At 40.5% G+C, this 21818-nt stretch overlaps 1 protein-coding gene across 1 annotated transcript in view; it reads left to right on the top strand.

Moving 5' to 3' along the window:
• Positions 1–1738: 1738 nt before the first annotated feature.
• LOC117534999 (DNA excision repair protein ERCC-6-like) overlaps positions 1739–21818 on the top strand; it is a 33444-nt gene continuing 13364 nt past the window's right edge. The window contains exons 1-2 of the mRNA XM_034199309.1: positions 1739–1945; positions 3409–3453. Coding sequence (XP_034055200.1) covers positions 1890–1945; positions 3409–3453 — 101 coding nt within the window. The 5' untranslated portion in view covers positions 1739–1889. The remainder of the gene's footprint in view (positions 1946–3408; positions 3454–21818) is intronic.

Here is a 21818-nt window from a genome sequence, read left to right as displayed (position 1 = left end):
AAGCTACTGAAGGTCCGTAATAGGGGGAGGGGGAAGCAATTCCTGGTAGACTGGAAGGGTTACGGTCCTGAGGTTAGGAGCTGGGTAGCTGCTTCATTTATCGTAGACAAGACTCTTATCCACGACTTTTACAATCAGCCTGGGCCATCAGGAGTCGGCCCTAGAGGGGGAGGGGGGGGTACTGTGGAGCACCGACAGAAATGTTAGAGAGGTTCAGGTTCATGTTGTTTTATGTTTGTTTTCTCACTCACCAGTTATCTCTCATTCCAGGCTTCCTGATTGTTTTCACCTGGCATCCTTCTGTGTCTCCTGTGCTCATCAGCGTCAGTCCTGCCCCTGATTGTTCACACCTGTTTCTCATTGTCATGTGGTTAAATGTCCCAGTGTTCCTCGTCAGTTCGTCTTGTCTCTTGCCATGGTCAGGTCTATGCTCTCTGTGCTCTGGAAAAGTTTTTGTTCCTCACTACGTGAGCGCTTTCATTTGGTTCTCTATTTTTGTCATCTCAAACTTGAGATTTGATAGTGACCTTTTGTGTTGTTATTGCTGTATTTTGGAAAAATCAAGTATATTACAAATACTTTACCTCTGTCTCCCGGGTTGTGCAATTGGGTCCTACATCCTAAGTGTCTGAGTTCGTAACACAATCGGGCTAAACTAACCTGTAGCTGCTCCGTCCTAACTCATAACAACGTATAAAGACAGAATTAAAGCAGCGATTGTATTCTCCATGACAGTCTGTGGTTTGTACATGTTTAACTTTTGTCCAGTTTCTGAACAGAGCTGTGAGGAGTTGATTAAAGAGACTCGTACACACACACACACACACACACACACACTGCTGAATGATGTATGTGCAGAGTTTGACCCTTGAAGGCTGTTTCTTCTGCTCTGAAATTGAATATATTTGTTACATATTAATAGAATTTGAGATTTTTTGATTTGATTTTTGATTTGTGAATGGGAGAAGTAGTAGATGGAAAACAAACCAAACACTAATTATTAAAAGTAAAGTATTTTATTTTATATACGGTAATACTAAGGAGGCATAGGCCTATATGATATAATGTTTGACATTATTGATATTAAAAAAAGTGATTTGTTTTCCATGTCATTCGTGTGTTTTTCTTATCAAAAAGTGAAGTTATTTATTTGTAAGCTCCAAATCCAAATGTCAATGGCCTTTGTGCCCTGGCATGTGGCCTTTGCGCCTTGAAAAAGTGTGTGACACCAAAGGCCAAATGGCCTTGCCCCTAAGATGACGAAATTCCAAGCCTGTCATGAAAAAAAAAGCCCCCGCCGAGGTGGGCTTTGGGGCTTAACAGGTTAAAGAAAAGGTAGAACATATCTTGTTACATTGTGACATCTATAAAGCTGAAAGAGAAAAACTAAAGGATAAAGTTATGGAGGCAGAGAGGGAATGGAATGTGGTTGGTTAGTATTCTGGGAACACAAGGAGAGGGAGTAAGAGCTACCAGAAAGGCACTGTTTACCTTTCTGAGTGAAACTGGGGTAGGACAAATAATTTAACATTAGGTTAGAACAGATCATAGATTGTTGTTTTGTTTATTTATTTTTTATTTTATGTTTTATGTTTTTTGTTTATTTTAATTGTTTTGATTAGATCATAGATATATACGTCCATGAGTTAAGAGATGGAATGATATGATGATTCACACTCATGTACGGTGGCGGTATGCACCTTAAAGTTGTTTGCAATCTGCCAAAAACCGAGAGAAGAAGAAAAACTATTTGGCGGGGAGGTTAGCTGCGTTTCAAACACAACAACACACAACTCCTCTCAGCAGCAGCTGTCGGTGTGTCTGTGGGGTTCTTCTACCGAAAAATTCCAGAATTGTGTTTGTTAATCGTGGACAAGCTAACACACAGGATGGATAACTCTCAACACAACGGCGAAGTTGAGGAGATTTCCAAGAAACTAGAAAAGTGAGTAAAGCTAACGTTAACGTCGGTGTCCCGGATGGCATACTTACGTTAGCAGTGCTAACGCCACACAGGTTAACATTACTCAAAGTCTAGCCACTTTTATGCTAACGATGAGATTCCATTATTTTTTTCGTCAGAAAACACAGATAAAACACTAGGACAGCTTCAAAATAAGGTATGCTATGTGATATACACCGGTAAATGAACCGTAATTAATCACATGATATAGTCTTGAATACTAAAGTCCTACATTCAAAATGTCTTCATTAGGAGGGGGAGAAATACCTCGGTCAAAAACTGCTTTAACTCCACTTTTACTGTAACGATAGGTATACTGCATGACGATGATAATATGGAACGGAAGGTGTGTTTGAATTATTTTGATCGTCAGAAAACATCACAAAGACTAGAAAAACTACAAACTAACGTGTATAATGAGATATACGTTGGCAGAACTTGCTGCTGATATTTCAACCGCATAAAGCTGATAATACTCATGTCACTACTGCTGTTACTTTAATTACATGGAGCTGTCAATACTCCTGTACTTATAGTATACTGTTTAAACTTTGACTACGTAAAACTGGTACTGCTCCTGTACCTTTACTGCTGATACTACTACACGAAGCTTTTAATACCCCTGTACGTCTTATACTGCTTAAACTTTGACTACCTAAAGCTGATAACACTCCTTTGCTTTAACCCACTTCATACTGAGTTTACTGATAGGACTTTAACTTCAGTAGAAATGAGAGTAAAGGACTTACAAGATTATTATGGAGGCCATTATTTTAAAGGAAGCAAGTTCTCCACCACTACAGCTGTTGTTTGGATTTGATAGAAAATACTTTATTGATCCCAAATAGGAACATTCTTGCGTTATAGCAGCAGTGTGTTCAGATATGAATATAATTTAAAAGGTGGAATAAAGTATATACATATAAAAATAAACAGCTAATATATACATTTCTACAGTAGAAAAGTCATATATTACAAAAAATACACAATATTCCAGATAAACTAAAATTCTTCTACAAAAGACCAAAAAACTGCAGCAACAGACATATATTTACACTACAGGAGACATATACATATGATAATATATAAATTACAGGTGTGTCTACAGTATTCTTTAAAATATCATACACTGTAGTTTGCCATATATACTGATTGTCCTAAGTGTTTTTGCTTTTTAGCTTTTAAGGTTATTTGTATGGTAAATTTGGTATAAATACTTCTCTTTAGCATCCCTTTTTAATGATAAATTGTTTCTTTAAAATACTTATTTTTTATTATCCTTATATATTTCTTTTTTTCTATCTACTTTGCAACTTATTTTTTTAGATTGTTTATGTTCGCACCACCAGGTACCAAAGCAAATTCCTAGTATGTGAAAACGCACCTGGCAATAAAGTTGATTCTGATATGTGACGGTGTTTCTAACCCTGTTCTTGTCTCAAAAGGTCCTTGTCCATGGATACAGAAGACAAGATGGAAACCTACCAAAGGTAACACTAAGTACAAAAATAATGCAGAACTTTATACATGCCACATTGTTAAAATATTTACCGTCCTAAGTTTATTTAAATTGTACATTTTAATAGTTGCTCTAAAGGTTATTATAAATACACTGGTTAAAAAGGAAATTGAATAGTGGAGGTGTTTCCGTAAAACTCCTTTAGTCTGATATCATGTTACTTACATTTATTTTTATTTTATATTACATAAGCAGAACTGCTCTTTATTTCAGTCAAGGTGGGACACAAAGGTTAAGGCTACACTTGTATGATAATAATAATAATTGTATTTTCTATATAATAGACTTAGATTCCAGCAACTGCCAGAGCATGGTAATGTCCAAAGAACATACAAAAGTAGTCCTTAACTACAATTCTGAAGGTTTTAATGAAACTTAATATTCTTCTTCAATCCAAAGTGACATTGTGAGATGAGGCCCCCCCCCCCCCAACCGACAGGAGTGAAAACATTTTTTTTGGAAACAAAGTAGGCTGCTTTGCAAATATAATTCCTGTTTATTATTATTATCAACACAGTTACTTTTGTATACGGTGAGGTAAATGGTAAATGTGCATGTATGTCGTTCAGTATGCGTTTACAGGTGAATACGTCTGCATTTCCTGCCAAATACTAGCCTCAAAAAGATTAAAATATAATGAATGCAAATAAACTACTTCTACTAATAATAATAATCGGGATTCGTCCCGATGGCCAGTCCGCCACTGCACCCAGCCCACGTAAACTGTCAACGGGGGGAGCCTCGCTGCGGGGAAACGGTGGACCTAGTGTCCCGATCGGAGTGGGAATAATAATAATAATAATCCGTGCATTTTATCCATTCATTTCCCCAACATTGTGGTAAAAAAACCACACGTTTAATCCATGTTGGTGTACTACAACTACAAAAAGCATCGGTTTGTTTTCTCATCAGGAAATGCAGACCGGCACAAACAAACGATTTTTAATCATCATTCTCACGATCATTTAATGTATCATATGTTCGACGAATTGACATGAAAGCACTAATAAATGTAGTTTCATCCACTTGAGTTTACAACTACAAAAGTAATCGATTTGTTTTTATATCACATCCTACGGGAGGAAATTCAGTAGCTCTCACTACCGATTTTTAATCCTAATGTAATCATCATCTTCACCACGATCATTTATGTTTATGTTCACCGAATTGACATGAAAGCACTGACAAATATGAATATACTGTAGTCAACTTCATTACAACGTTATTCAATTCAATTCAAAAACCTTTATTTATCCAGGTAAAATCCCATTGAGATCAATGATCTCTTTTTCAAGGGAGACCTGCAGCAGTAGGTTCCACAAGAAGACATAAACAACAGAACAACAAAAGGACATCATACAGCAAAATGTACAGGGATTACAATTTACATATGTAACCACAAGTACAGGTACCAACAGCATCTGATTTTGTAGCATCCAACCGAGCTTTAAAAACATGTAGTGGTACTAGCTTGGTAATTTTCCATTCTTTTTGCAGACTGTTCCATGTTAGTGGAGCTGCACATCTAAAAGCTTTCTTCCCTAAGACAGTCCTAGCACTTGGCACATTTAATAAAACCACAGCATGCGATCTCAGGCAATAAGTACTTTCAATTCGCCGAGAGATCAGGGAGCAGATATAAGATGGTAGTTTATCCAACATGGCTTTGTAAATGAAAAAGTACCAGTGACTGAGCCTCCGTACAGTAAGTGATGGCATAACCGCCTTGGTATACAGGGTACAGTGATGCGTAAGTGCTTTACAATTTGTCAAAAATCTCAGTGCACTGTGATACGCAGCATCTAACTTGCTCAGGTAATAACGTATTAACGGGCCTAAACTCAGTAATTCACCATTTCTACGCATGACAACACACTTTGTCCGTGTTTGGCTCTCTCGCCGCACAGTGAAGCGTTCCCGCATTGACGTCACTTCCGGCTTCCCCCAAAACTTCAAAATGAGTCGAAGGAATTTCCCCGCGATGTTCGAAATTATTGATATTTAACGGAACGGTATCGCTTTTTCTTTTTTAAACTGACGGTTCGAGATTACTAGTAGCCCAATATTTCATTGCACAACAGTTATTGGGATGCTGTCACAGGCTCTTTAAGGGACAACTTCAATGCTTTTTTCCTTTTTTTTCTCTTAATGCATTGCATAAAGATCGGATCGGGAAAAATCGGTATCTGCAGATTGTCAAAATCAAATGATCGGAATCGGATCGGGAGCAAAAAAGGTGATCGGGACATCCCTATCCTTTATTGTAAGCAGGGGATTTTGGGCCCCATGAAATAGGGGTGTAACGGTTCACAAACATTTCGGTTCGGTACGTACCTCGGTTTTTTGGTCACGGTTCGGTTCGGTACGTTTTCGGTACAGCAGAATTTTTTTTCACAAAACAAAACATATATATATATTTTTTTATTATTATTATTTAACTGTGAATAATGTATTCACTCAAATAAATACAAAATATAATAAAATAAACATTAAGGTGCAGCATTTCGATGAACTGAAATAATCTGTATTTGAACTTTACTGTACTAGTACTCACAAAACATAAACTATTAGTTTGGGTTTTTTAATTATTATTAAACTGTGAATATTCACTCAAATAAATACAAAATATAATAAAATGAACATTAAGGTGCAGCATTTCGATGAACTGAAATAATCTGTATTTGAACTGTACTGTACTAGTTCCTAAGCAGCCAGTTTGACATTAGGACTTGCTTGTCATTGTATTTTCATGTTTTTTTAAAGAAAAATTAACTTGTCCACATTGCTTGCCAAAAGGGCAGATCTGCTGGCACTAACAATGTCTCCTGCTGTGGAGAACATCCTCTCTAGGGACAGAGGTAGCAGATACAGCCAGGTAGCGCTTTGCTAACATTGCAACATAAGGATAGTTGGCGTTTGTAATAGCTTTGGCTCGGTCTGAACTCTTTGCGAGTGGTGGAGGCTTAAATGCTAGTGGGAGTTGGGTTTGCACTTCAGTCTTTTTTCTTTTGGTACCGGTGATATTCACGTTCGGGTGATGCCTTTTCAAAAGAGTGTGCAAGTTTGATGTATTGCCAGCCGCGTAACCAATTTTAGTTGAACAATGCCGACAAACAGCTTTGGTTCGGTCCACCTGTCTTTGTCCGTCATCCTTGTACGTAACTGCAAAACCAAAATGTTCCCAAACCGGAGACTTCAATGATGCTGGAGGATTTTCGAGCTCAACTTTATCTGCGTTCGCCATACATTTTTGACAGTTCCTCAAATTACTGACTACATTTGAACGCATCCCTCTGACCAGCTCTCATAGTATGCCTCTCATCCAATGAAATGACTTGCTCGCTCTATGACGCGTTGAACCCAATGTGAGCAAATTACTCTGAATGCTGCGACGCAGCACCTGAGATTACTTCCAAAAAGTTATTCACGTTCTCAATTTTTTACGTTTAACGTTATATTCGTTCGGTACACTTCGGTACACACCTGTACCGAACCGAAGGGCCCGTACCGAATAATTTCGGTACGTGTACCGTTACACCCCTACCATGAAAATATATCACATTGGGCCCCACCACCAGGCCCAGGCCAACCAAGCACAATAGCCACATTCACACCGCAGGACTTTCCCTGGTACTTTGGTTCTTTAGTTCCGTTAGTACCAATAATGTCGAGTTCACACCGCCGGGACTACTCAGTGCCGGGAACTCTTTTGGCCATTTTCAGTCCCTGCTAGAGAGGTGGTACGAACCTGGTGATAAAAGAGTGCCAATTTCTATTCTATTTCTATTGGCTGGGCGAATTGCAAACCACGCCCCGTTAGACTGAATTTTTTTTGTTAGGCAGCCATTTTTTTCCTCGTTACAAAACCACATCCACACCTGAGCGAGTAGTTTTTTTGTACTTTAAAGCAGTTATGACCACACGTAGGCTACTACAACACCGGAGCGGTGGAATGATGAGGAAGTGTCGGCGCTTCTGGCAATTTACTCTGAGGATGGGATGCAGCAGCTTCTACAGAAAGCAGTTCCCAACTCCAAATGTTTTGAGCGATGTTCGCAAAAGCTACTTGAGCTGGGAATCGTGCACAGTGCACACGGATGCCGGGTAAAAATAAAGAAACTCAGGCAGGACTCTAACAAAATTAAAGACCACAATAATAAGAGTGGTAACGATTTTCTATTGCTATTATATATATATATATATATTAGGGGTGTAACGGTTCACAAACATTTCGGTTCGGTACGTACCTCGGTTTTTTGGTCACGGTTCGGTTCGGTACGTTTTCGGTACAGCAGAATTTTTTTTCACAAAACAAAACATATATATATATTTTTTTATTATTATTATTAAACTGTGAATAATGTATTCACTCAAATAAATACAAAATATAATAAAATAAACATTAAGGTGCAGCATTTCCATGAACTGAAATAATCTGTATTTGAACTTTACTGTACTAGTACTCACAAAACATAAACTATTAGTTTTGGGTTTTTAATTATTATTAAACTGTGAATATTCACTCAAATACAAAATATAATAAAATGAACATTAAGGTGCAGCATTTCGATGAACTGAAATAATCTGTATTTGAACTGTACTGTACTAGTACCTAAGCAGCCAGTTTGACATTAGGACTTGCTTGTCATTGTATTTTCATGTTTTTTTAAAGAAAAATGAACTTGTCCACATTGCTTGCCGAAAGGGCAGATCTGCTGGCACTAACAATGTCTCCTGCTGTGGAGAACACCCTCTCGCTAGGGACAGAGGTAGCAGAAACAGCCAGGTAGCGCTTTGCTAACATGGCAACATAAGGATATTTGGCATTTGTAATAGCTTTGGCTCGGTCTGAACTCTCTGCGAGTGGTGGAGGCTTAAATGCTAGTGGGAGTTGGGTTTGCACTTCAGTCTTTTTTCTTTTGGTACCGGTGATATTCACGTTCGGGTGATGCCTTTTCAAGAGTGTGCAAGTTTGATGTATTGCCAGCCGCGTAACCAATTTTAGTTGAACAATGCCGACAAACAGCTTTGGTTCGGTCCACCTGTCTTTGTCCGTCATCCTTGTACGTAACTGCGAAACCAAAATGTTCCCAAACCGGAGACTTCAATGATGCTGGAGGATTTTCGAGCTCAACTTTATCTGCGTTCGCCATTAATTTTTGACAGTTCCTCAAATTACTGACTACATTTGAACGCATCCCTCTGACCAGCTCTCATAGTATGCCTCTCATCCAATGAAATGACTTGCTCGCTCTATGACGCGTTGAACCCAATGTGAGCAAATTACTCTGAATGCTGCGACGCAGCACCTGAGATTACTTCCAAAAAGTTATTTACGTTCTCAATTTTTTACGTTTAACGTTATATTCGTTCGGTACGCTTCGGTACACACTTGTACCGAACCGAAGGGCCCGTACCGAATAATTTCGGTACGGGTACGTGTACCGTTACACCCCTAATATATATATATATATATATATATTGCCACTGTTTTTTAATACTGACACCTAACTTGCACTAAGGTGTGTCTGCTGCTATATATATTGCCACTGTTACATTGTTTTGAAACTACTTACACTTTATTTTACATTTCACACTTTTATTTAACTTCAATTTACATGCATACGACACACCTGGAACAGCTTGATGCCGTTATTGTTATGTCTTGACTGTGCAATAAAACAAACAAACTGGCGAAGCTTTATTTATTGTGTCCCACCCCAAATGTGCAGAATAGAAGAATGTGAGAGCAGACAGGTGTCGGTGGTTGAATTTATCTACAATGTTGCAACCTTGTGCAGCAATGGCATGGGCAGAAACACAAGTCTTACACACATAAACACAAGTAATTTATCATGTCATTTGTTTTAGATAAATAAGGGAAAAACACCAAACAAGGGTTAATGTCCTTTTCCAAAATCAGCCTGAGGGGGTAATATATAATAAATACATAAAGATAAAGTCCATTGTTATAATGGGGTATTTTATTTGTAAATTACCCTTATGAACTCCATCATGTCGGAGGTCGGAAAGTAAACAAAAGCCTCATACAGCGGGTGGGCTTTATACCCCCTCCCCCGTGTAGTTCTTCTTCTCTCGTTTTTTGTTGTACTCGCCGTGAAGTGGTTTTGCGGCCTGCCAGTAAACCCAGAGAAGAAGAAGACGAAGTGACGTCAGCGTAATCTTGCCTCAGGGAAGTCCTGCGGTGTGAAAGTGGCTAATTGCTGTAACCACACCTCCAGAACCTAACCGACTCATTTATGCTTTAAATAACTACCTGTACAAGCTTGCATCTATCTTGTAGTCCAATACTAACTGCACAATATTTACTGACACTGAGCGGTGAAAATATAACATTGCAGACGTGCAACATTCTACTGCAGTAGAATTCACTATTTTATATAACACTAACATTCCTGACAATAGACCTCAATAGTCATCTTTTATGGTGTACATGCCTTTTTAATAACATTTTTGAATGGAACATTCATAAATCAAAATAAATATAACTTAAATATACAGTGGGGCAAAAAAGTATTTAGTCAGCACCAATTGTGCAAGTTCTCACACTTAAAAAGATGAGAGGCCTGTAATTTTCATCCTAGGTATACCTCAACTATGAGAGACAGAATGAGAAAAGAAAATCACATTGTCTGATTTTTAAAGAATTTATTTGCAAATTATGGTGAAAAATAAGTATTTGGTCAATAACAAAAGTTCATCTCAATACTTTGTTATATACCCTTTGTTGGCAATGACAGAGGTCAAACGTTTTCTGTAAGTCTTCACAAGGTTTTCACACGCTGGTATTTTGGCCCATTCCTCCATCCAGATCTCCTCTAGAGCAGTGATGTTTTGGGCCTGTCGCTGGGCAACACGGACTTTCAACTCCCTCCAAAGATTTTCTATGGGGTTGAGATCTGGAGACTGGCTAGGCCACTCCAGGACCTTGAAATGCTTCTTACGAAGCCATTCCTTCGTTGCCCGGGCGGTGTGTTTGGGATCATTGTCATGCTGAAAGACCCAGCCATGTTTCATCTTCAATGCCCTTGCTGATGGAAGGAGGTTGTCACTCAAAATCTCACGATACATGGCCCCATTCATTCTTTCCTTTACACGGATCAGTCGTCCTGGTCCCTTTGCAGAAAAACAGCCCCAAAGCATGATGTTTCCACCCCCATGTTTCACAGTAGGTATGGTGTTCTTTGGATGCAACTCAGCATTCTTTCTCCTCCAAACGCGTCTAGTTGAGTTTTTACCAAAAAGTTCTATTTTGGTTTCATCTGACCATATGACAGTCTTCCATTTTCTAATAATTGCTCCCACAGTTGATTTCTTCACACCAAGCTGCTTACCTATTGCAGATTCAGTCTTCCCAGCCTGGTGCAGGTCTACAATTTAGTTTCTAATAATAATAATTCCTTACATTTATTATAGCGCTTTATCAATGACTCAAAGCGCTTTACATATACACACATTACACATATATGATACATGCAATGGTCAGATACTGTGGACAATACCCACAGGAGCAAGTTCAGGTGAAGTGTCTTTCCCAAGGACACACCGGCTTTACAGACGCAGCAGCGGCGGGTTTCACCCCTTGATCTGATGATCATTGCACAGCGCACTGCGCCACACCGTCCATCTTCACGCCTCGAGGTCATCGAGGCGCTTTTACAGGTACACATTAGTATTATACATGTACTGTGGACAATACCCACAGGAGCAAATCCGGGTGAAGTGTCTTGCCCAAGGACACAACGGCCTGACGCAGTGGCGGCAGGAGCGGGTTTCGAACTGGAGTTCCCAGTTTCTGGTGTCCTTTGACAGCTCTTTGGTCTTGGCCATAGTGGAGTTTGGAGTGTGACTGTTTGAGGTTGTGGACAGGTGTCTTTTATACTGATAACGAGTTCAAAGAGGTGCCATTAATACAGTTAACAAGTGGAGGACAGAGGAAGCTCTTAAAGAAGAAGTTACAGGTCTGTGAGAGCCAGAAATCTTGTTTGTTTGTAGGTGACCAAATGCTTATTTTACCGAGGAATTTACCAATGAATTCATTAAAAATCCTACAATGTGATTTCCTGGATTATTTCCCCCCATTCTGTCTCTCATAGTTGAAGTGTACCTAGGATGAAAATTACAGGCCTCATCTTTTTAAGTGGGAGAACTTGCACAATTGGTGGCTGACTAAATACTTTTTTGCCCCACTGTACATGAGCTCTTAAATTTAAATAAAGTGAACATTAACACTAATATTATCATTTATAAAATGCTATAACAAAAAAAATAACATAAGCAGCAGATTTTTTAATTAAATATACATACTACAAAATAAGCGGGTATTAAAGTGTAAACGGACAACAAAACAGAAATGGAAGTGAAAAGGCCTGATGGTGGTGCTAAATCAGAGCCTATTACCAGTTCTCAGTCTTTTTCTCATCATGCATCTTCTGTGTAGTGATCCAATATCGTACCATAGCCTTGCCCTTTAACAGTTATTACGACCCCTGGCTCAGCCTTACTCACAAAGAGCCCAGCGCCTAGCCTTCTTACAGGCAAAGTCACTGATCAAGTCCTTGAAGTCCAGCTTTCTAGCCAACTGGCTTTCAATGGACAGCATGGCAAGACTGCAAAGCCTTATGGAGGACAGGGCTGCGGAGCCTAAAGATGGATATGTTGGTCCTGGCACCACGGGGGGACAACTGATTTAGTATGAATAGCTGCTAAAAATGTACCTGCATTTACTAAATGTCAGCAAAAAGAGGAGTGAAATGAAAAACCTCTGAATTTTCTGTGAAGATATTAACAGTACTTAAAGGTGGGGTAGGTAATTTTGGAGAAACCAGCTCGAGTGCGCTAGAATTTGAAAATACACAGCCGGAAGAAATCTGCCACTTCCTTACAGAGCCCCTCCTCCAACACACACAAACGCGCACATGACCAATGAGGGCACGAGATAAGTTTGTGCACAGATGGAAGGCTGACAGGCAGGTATGCCATCCAGTTACTTTAGCCGGCTCAGATTATTGGTCGTGCTTTTTACAGCGCCACGGCTTCCACAGATGAGTTTTTTTTTATGGATATTTCGTTAAAGGGAGGCAATGCTCATGACACGCATTTTTAAATAATTATCATCCGATAAAACAGACCAGTCTCTGCCAGTCTTTTTATAAAAAAAAATTATCCGATGACGTTATCAGTGATTTTAAACTGATTTAATTACCGAAATAACATCAACCCTGTGGGCGGCGCCATTTTGACGAGTCACATGACTTATTTTACCGGAAGTGACGTGAACTATGCGTTTCGTGTCGAGGACAAATTGACGGATGTGCTTTGTTCATGTTGTTTACTCTAGTTACTCTCACAATTCTATAGAAATATGCCTCATTGTATCGCGAAACATTGCCACAATTCGGATAGGAACAATCCACGGAATGCTCGGTTCCATCTATTGCCAACGGGTAAGCGTAGGAAGTAAGTTCGGAGGCAGTGGCTAGCGAAATGTGCTCGGCCCGAACCGAAAGATCCACAGGCGCATGTATGCAGCGAACATTTCAAGTTTCCGGACGACTACTCTGAGAGTATGATGAAACATAAAATGGGATTTATTAATCAACCATTACTTAATGGGGATGCAGTGCACTGCCAATGCCAGCCAGCGTAAGTAAGCACATTACTCAGCAGACTTTACTTATTGTTTAATACGTAAGGAAGCAGGAATTGCAGGACCCAGAGCACAGAGCGGACGGCAGATAACGGAATTGCAGTTTTATTGCTTATAGATTATCAGAACATTTCAAAGGGGACACAGTCACATTGGATATTAACCTATGGATTAACGACATCATCGTTTTTATCGTTGTAATGCCATTGAAGACCAGTTTAGACCAGGAAAAGAGTAAGGTAAGCCATGTTAGCCTAGCGCATGTTAGTACCTAGCGCCACTTGTTTTGATGTACGTTTTTGTTGAGAACGTCGCGAGTTTGTATCTTTCAGTGTTGAGGTGAGCACCGTTAGATTCTGTGTCTTTACGATCATGAACGATGTGTTGGATGTGCAGCTAGGATAAGTAATAAGGGAGCCAGGAGTGATTTTCGGTGCAGTAATAGGTTAGCATTTTTCGCTCTGGCTAATTCAGAGGTTCACTGTTAGCATTGTGTGTTTTTTTTTGAAGAAAAAGATCAGTTAAATTAGTTTTTTTCCCGTTATATGGATATAAAATATTCATAGTTTATTAAATATTAAGGTTCCTTAGACGTTGTTTCCTGCAAATGACACGATTTCGGCCCCGGAACCGGGTCCGTGGGGCCTAAGAGGATAACAGAGTATGGTTTTTATTTTTTTTACAGTTGTATTTGGATGGAATGAATACCTATAGTGATAATTCAAAGTAAGTCCGCCTGGACTTACTTTGAAAACTAAACTTCTTCCTCGGCTGACGAGTCCAAACTCAAATACTCTGCCATGTTTTCGTCGTGTGTTTACAAAGTGAACGCATAGATGACGTCACAACCTAGTTTTTCGGATCATGTGACTACTGAAAATGGCCAAAATGGCAGCTGCCTGACGGAATATACAGGTTTTGATAAAAAAGAGCTATAAAATCATTATTTACCGGGGAATATAGCTGATTTCTTCAGGGTATGGTTTAAACATAATGTCTCACTAAATACTGAAGTTTTGATTAACTATCTAATGACTGGAGCCTTCCTTTAAAGCACTTCAGATATTCATTGCTATCGGGATTTTAAGAGCATTCCATGCAATATAACAAAAAGTGTATCTCGAGCCGGTTTCTCAAACGTACCTACCCCACCTTTAATGTCAGCAAAACATTACAATTATTATTTACAATGGACTAAGCTTAGCTAACAGACTAATTTCCACCACTCATGGACCACACCCACCTTTTCTTTTGAAAAACTGGGTGACATACTGTCGCCCTTTAAGTTAAAGTTAAAGCCTTTTATTGTCATACACAGAGTATAATGAGATTCAGAGTGCAACTCTGTCCCGGTGTGCAAAAAAATACAAACAAATACATAACACTAAAAAACACGGCAATCGGACAGACAACATAGAATCATACGGGGGAATAAATAGTTAAAAATATTGATACAAAAAATAGTATATAAAGTGCATTTAAAAGTGTGTGTATGTGTGAGAATGGTTACAGTTATTGCATTATGTGTGGTGGTTGAGCAGCCTGACGGCCCAGGGGTAGAAACTGTTTTTGAGTCGGTTTGTCCGTGACTTGAAGCTCCTGTATCTCCTCCCAGAAGGCAGGAGAGAGAACAGTCTGTGACCTGGGTGAGAGCTGTCCTTTATAATTTTGTTAGCTCTGCTGAGGCAGCGGGAGGTGGAGATGTGTTCCAGAGAGGGCAGGGGGCAGCCGATGGTTTTCTCTACCATCCTGATCACTCTCTGCCGGGCTTTCTTGTCCGCAGCTGAGCATCCTGCATACCACCCCGAGATGGAGTATGACAGCACGCTCTCGATGGTCGCCCGGTAGAAGGACACCAGCAGCTTCTTGTTCAGTCGGTTTCTCCGAAGCACCCTCAGGAAGTGTCGTCGCTGCTGGGCCTTCTTAACTGCTGCAGTTGTGTGTGCTGTCCAGCTGAGGCTCTCCGAGATGTGAACCCCCAGGAACTTAAAGGTGGAGACCCTCTCCACTCTCTCTCCATTGAGATGAAGGGGGGCGAGGTTTAGTCCCTCTCTCTTGTCTTTCTCTCCTTTCTTTTCTCTTTTGAAAGCCTGACTTTGTGAGTCGTTGAGACATGGTTCACAGGTAAGTATTAGCATCCCTGCTCTCATGCTCTCACTCTGCTAGAAAGGGCCGGTGCTGCACCGCGTTTGAAGGCAGGACCAAACCATTACATGTAAATAGAAGGGGGTGTACAGAGGCTTTGGATAATTAACTTTTGGAAGAAAATAAGTTAAATGAATCGTAAGTTTAGTGAGTACATTATCAATATGACGTTATATTAATCTTAATTATTGATGATTGATGAAAGGTTACTTAAACATTTTTTCTTAATGTTCTAATGTTTGGGGCCCCTGTCAGTCACGGGCCCTTAGAATCGTCCTAACTTTTCACCCCCTTACGGCGCCCCTGATTGTAAGGCACAAAATGTTCAGCATTCTCAACACATACAATACACAACAGCAACACAACATATTCTTCAGTTATAGTATGTCTCTAGGTTATAAATAGTTTTAGACTGAACAAAGCTGTTTGTGTCACACTGGGATCAAAGATGATTGACATGACTTTATTAAATCAAGTTTTAAAACATGACTTATTTCAACAGGACCCAAAAACACAAGGGGTATAAAATGGTAAATACATACTGTGATTAAACCATAGACTGTATATATAAATGGACGTAGTGTCCGTGACGTCACCCATAGGATTCTGCAGAGTTGCAGTGAAGCCCTTAGTAGGCGGAGTCGGCCACTAACGGCTCGACTGTGACGTCAGAGTCTAATCCCGCCTGCTCCAAATAAGGGCAAAGAGGCGGAGCCGAGGCGGGACCTGCTGCCTCCGAACTGGAAGTAAACAGAGCTAGCTCAGGCTAAGAAGCTAAGCTAACATGAAATACATGCATACCAAGTTACTGCAAACAGTGTAGTTCCCCTATATAAACGTTACATTCATAATCAAATGAGACAATCTGCAAGAGAATTAGCTATATTTTGTTATTCTTAATGTTTGTCATTCACACGTTGAGAAAAGACGGACTCCACCGCCCGGACCTAACGGAGCCACAGTGGGCTAGCTCCGGGACGCCGGCTGGAGCTAGCCCCCTGCGGCTCCGTTAGCTCCGGCGGCCACCACTGGGATAATTGGGTCCCCTATTAACATTTGCTCCCGTTTAGCATTATGGGCGTCATAGCCATAGACTATACAAGTCAAGGCTGAATCATAAACTAAAATGTATATGTATGCATAAAGGGTTACATCCTTAGCTGGCTAATAAGTAACAAGCTAAGCTACCAAGCACACAAACACCTGAGAACGGGGTTAACATGTATAATATTATCATTTTAGACTTCTTGGAAGTTCTGTTAGTACATTCAAGCGCACAGCACAACATTTTAATTGTCTGGTATTTGTAACAATATTCCCTAAAAGGCACAATCACCACGAACACGGCTAAAGGGTCAAGTACAGTACTATGACTAACTAACGTTGTAGCCTCTATGGTTGTAGCCTAGCAGAGTGGACAAGTTGCTGTTAGCTGACAGTGAGGCATGTCCGTGCCCATCAACGTGACCACGCCCTAATTTATGCAAAAACTTTAAGACTTAATATAAATAAAAGGGTCGTGTTAGAAAACAATTCACTCACAGATTCATAATCATGAAGGTGGAATCTAACTATATCGATAATAATATTTATTGCATCCATGGGTAGAAACATGTTATTTTCTGCTGTAAAGTTGGGCATTTTAACATGGGGGTCTATGGAAATTGCTCCTTTCTGCAGCCAGACCCTAGCGGCCCATGTATGAACTGCAGTGTGTGGCACTTCCGTATTGGCTTCCCGGCTGTTCCCCAGAGTTTGCCGCTTGGATTGAACACAAAAACACCATCTATTATTTAGTGCTGAAACTGAAACTGAGACTGAAACGGCTACCACCTCCTCCTCACAGGATTGCGCACGAAGCCCCCAAACGAAAACATCTCGCCCTAGGTCTTCAAAAGCATGGGAATATTTTAAAGTTAGTCCAAAACGCAAAGATATTTATATATTTATATCTCACTGAGACTGCTGCATAGCCTAGGCCGGCAGCAGCTAGCTGTGGTGGCTACCATTATTAGCTAGCATTTGCTCTCCGATTTTTACATAAAAATGGAATTATGGATTATAAATTCAATCATTTTTTTATACATAGACGTTAAAAACCTATGGATTAACCGATTCAGCCGCGTTTTTTCTCATTTTAATGCCATTGAACACGTCTTTTGATCAGATTGACAGCTACGGTGGTGAGACGATCTCCCTAGAAGCTCTGTAAAGGTACGTGTTGTGATGACTGTATTTGCTTCCCCTGTCGCGAGTCCGGATCACTCAGTGATAATACTATATACCTACATAATCTGTGGAGTCTCAGCTTTAATCGGATATATTGTATGTGCAGCTACGATAAGTAATAAGGGTACTTTTATTTTGAGTTCTGTGCCAATGTCCGTTAGCATTTTTCGCTCAGGGGTCATTTAGATGCTTCTTATGAGACTTGTGTTTTGTTTTGGTAAACATGGTTTGTATCGTCAGTTAGCTGAGATTATTTCCGTTAATCTGGTATAACACATTAATAGGTTCTTAATATTAAGACACAGTATCGTGAAAAAAAACGTTTTTTTTTTTACATTACGTTTTTTATGAATTGAACAACAGAAAAATAATCGTTAGATTAGTCGACTAATCGATCAAATAATCGCCCGATTAATCGTTTTCAAAATAATCGTTTCCCCCCCAGCACTACTATTATTGACCTTTATAGCAAATTCAAAACATTATAAATGATACAAAACACCACCTTTTAGTATTAGACAGAAAATAGGTGACGAGACATATTTCTATTTTTTTTAGATTAGGCCACTGTGGTGAGAGTAATACATATAGCTTCTATTCCATTTGTTTTGAAAATGTATATTTATACTTTATAAACAAACTGGTTACCCTTTTTTTAATCAGCATACAGAACATTAGGAAAACAAACTTGACTAATGATCGGCTCATAACCTCAGAACACAGAAGAGGAAAAACTGCATAGATTCTCGTTTCATTTTGAAGGAGCTGCAGACCTAAAGTGTGTAGAAGACTTAAAGGAGAGGTGTCATGGCCATTTCCACTGATCATAATTCCATTGTTGAGGTATACTAAAATAGAAAAATACTGTGCAATTTTCCAAACTCACATTGGTTTCGCATACAGCATCTCTTTAAAGTATGTGTATTCAGTAGGGGTGTTGAAAATAATCGTTTCTACGATGCATTGCGATGCGGACGTGGACGATTCGGTATCGATGCAGTGACGGAAGATAATCGATTATAGCGTAGTAACGTTGCTTCCTGATTTTCCGGCCGCGGCTTTACTATAACGTTTTTTTTCTGTCACTTTAATATCAAATCGGTCGGTGACGCAGAGATCAGGGAACAGACGTGACAGCGGCACAGCAACACCAAACACGGAGCAGTCTGCGCACCAACACAAGAACACCAGTCCAGAACCAACAGCAGAAGGACCCTCTCTGAATCACTCCGTGTGTCGCTCAGAGACACAGAGATTTATGTTTTTCAAAAATAATCGTGTTACAATCATGTCAGGTTTTTGGTGGATTTAATTAAGTCTTGGATTGCAGAGTATGAATGTCCTCTAGCAATTTTCAGACGATATATACGTGTGTAAAGTTTGTGAAGGCAGGAGGAAAAAAGCTTCCGCGATCACCGTCTCCTCTGTTCCTCCAAACCCCGCCCCCTCCCTGAAAATAATGAGTGACAGGCTGATAGTAACCCGATAGAAACTTTATTATTCACTTAATCACTGAGCTAACTTAATCTCATACATTCATGGGATTTATGTAACAGTAAGACAGAGAATGTAAGTGTGCACCCACATGCAGTATTTTAGTTGTTATATGCTGTTGTAAATACTCCTGTTGTCTGCTGTGTTCAGACTCAAGTCCTGTGTGTGATGCCACATTCAGGACATTCAGTGTCCTTTTTTTAACAGAAGACCGTTGCTAGAAGCTGCAGCTAGACTGCAGAAGCATTATTTTTTTGTTTTTGAGGATGGAACAACTTCACACACAGATATAGGGAGGCTAGACCTATACAATTCATTTATTTTGGTTTATAAATGAATGTCAAGACATTTATGTTATTGATTTCTGAAGCACTTTCTAAATAATAAAAAGAGAGTTCATATGTATTTACTGCATGTATGCATTGACGAAAAATAAGCCATGTGCAGTAATATAGAAAATCGAGGATGCAACGCATTGGTATGAATCGTGATGCGTCGGGATATCGAATTGAATCGAATCGTTGACAGGATAATCGTAATCGAATCGTGAGACCAGTGAAGATGCACAGCCCTAGTATTCAGCAGTATTCACTTTCTCCAATAAACGGCTCGCTGCAGCTCTTGCCCCCCCCTTCCTGTGAGCACAGTGTGCTCCGATTGGTCGGGACCAGTCGGGACGTTGTGAATCGCGCTGAGCTCCGTGGAGGTGTGATTTCCTTGTTTAGCGATACACAGCCAAACTCAACCTGAACACACACAAAGTCACAGCCGAAGTAAAAACAATAAGTGTGGCTTGATATTGAGTAAGAAAAAGGTTGATAAACGCTGTAAGAATGGGTCTGCAGAGAGAATTTCGCCGCGATCCAAACTGTCTGTTATCAGCCTGCAGCCAGGGAGGAGAAATCAGCAGAGCTGCCTGCACTGAGTGTGTGTGTGTGTGAGGAAGTCGTGGATTGGTCAATTTGGCCTAACGTAACGGCTCCGCGGACGTAACGTAACGGCTCCACGGATTGGCCCATTTGGTTCCGGGTACCGCATGACCGTATCGCGTCATAGTTCTGGGTGTGGCTACTGGGTGCTTCTACGACACAGCACCCAGGAAGTAAAAAATGGACAATGACGTTTCACCAACGAGGCGTTTTGGGGAGGTATTTTCTGTTTTAGAGTTTTACTTGCTACAGGGTGTACTTTGAGGGTTTTGACTCTGCAGACCGCTTACATGCATAAAAACCTTCATAACACACAAGGGGACGGGTAATAACCGGAAAAGCGTGACATGTCTCCTTTAAATGATTACAAAGGTCACAATCACATTAATACAACTGTATTTAGGTTTTAGTTTCACTTTTACAACACAGAGTTCCACATGTACTTTCTAGCATGTATGACCATCTCCTCACTAGGAGGATTATTTCCAAAATCACACGATAAATACATGTTTGAAGCTTGTAAAGGGACGAAGACAGGCACCTCTCATATGCAATCTGCTCTTCCGCAGCACCGCCCCCCCTCCCTCCGGCTGACATTATGAATGTACGCGCAGTGGCGTTTCTAGGTGTACAAAACTGGGGGGGCAGAAAGAGGTCGGGGGAGAGAGAGAGAGGGGGGGGACAGAGAGAGGGAGGAGAGAGAGAGGGGGGACAGAGAGAGGGGGGGAGGAGAGAGAGAGGGGGAGTGTCAAATTACATACTGAAGACCACAGGAGCAACACTGTGAGCGCATACATTTACGTACACAGCGTGGGGATGTCATAGTAATGCACCTTCATACATGGAGTAAAGGTCACCATCACAAAGTAATTCTTAACAATAACAACAACCGTAATGCTTTAGCATTAAAACACCATAGACTGTAAATATAAGGAAAACACAGACACTCATCATCGAGGTCACAATATCATTCGATCCAGCAGAGGCAAAACACAGAAGATCAACAAAATATATGACATAAATGAACTTACCAAAGCTGAAGGCTCACTTGAAAAGAAAAGCGGCACGGCGGTCCTTCCTCTGACAGAATGTGTCTATCACTTTGGGGATGAAGTCCTGTAGTTGCTGGATCAACTGGCTTTCAATTGAAAGCATGGCCAATGCGTTAAGTCGCGGCTGTCCCATGGTGTTGCGAGTGAAAGTCTTTATCCTTTTGAGGGTGGAAAAGTTCCTCTCTGACTCGGATGTCGTCATCGGAGTTGTCACTATTATTTTGACCAAAATAACAGTCTCAGCAAACGTTTCCTCCAAGTTGTTCTCGTGAATGGATTTCAACAGAGACAGGGCAGTGTTTCCAGTGTGAAGCTCACTGTGGCGGTAGAGCGTGGTCAGCTCAGACTTCAACTTCTCCTTGTTTCCCAACGCAGGCCACAGTTTCACGGCGCAGTCAAGCTCAGGTGTAGGAAATGTGACAGGACATGCTGTGGGAAGAATGAGCTGTCAACAAGCTTTGCAGCGATCAAATGGTCACTCTGTGAGAACCTCTGTTTCACCTGTGAGATGACTGTGTCACAAGCCTCCTTCATCACCGGCGCTGTGCTGCTGACTCGTCGGCCTGGCTCGTCTGTTCCATCATGAGCAGTGGCGGCCAATGCATCAGTTTTCTGCCTCATTTTCTGAACATTTTCCTTGAAACGGCAGAGCGCGCTGTTGATCCCAGGTGCATCGATGCTTCGTTTTTGCAGAGTGTTGTATAGAACATCCACTTCTGGCATAAGCAACGAAAAAAACTCCAGGAGCTGCATAAATGCTCGGTCCCGCAGTTTCTTTGACAGGCCGTATGCCTCACTTATGGTGACCGCATCCCAT

This window comes from Gymnodraco acuticeps, unplaced genomic scaffold, assembly GCF_902827175.1.
Source record: "Gymnodraco acuticeps unplaced genomic scaffold, fGymAcu1.1, whole genome shotgun sequence".
NCBI lineage: Eukaryota > Metazoa > Chordata > Actinopteri > Perciformes > Bathydraconidae > Gymnodraco > Gymnodraco acuticeps.
Note: the sequence above shows the minus strand (reverse complement) of the source record. Positions and strands in the feature narration are given on the sequence as shown.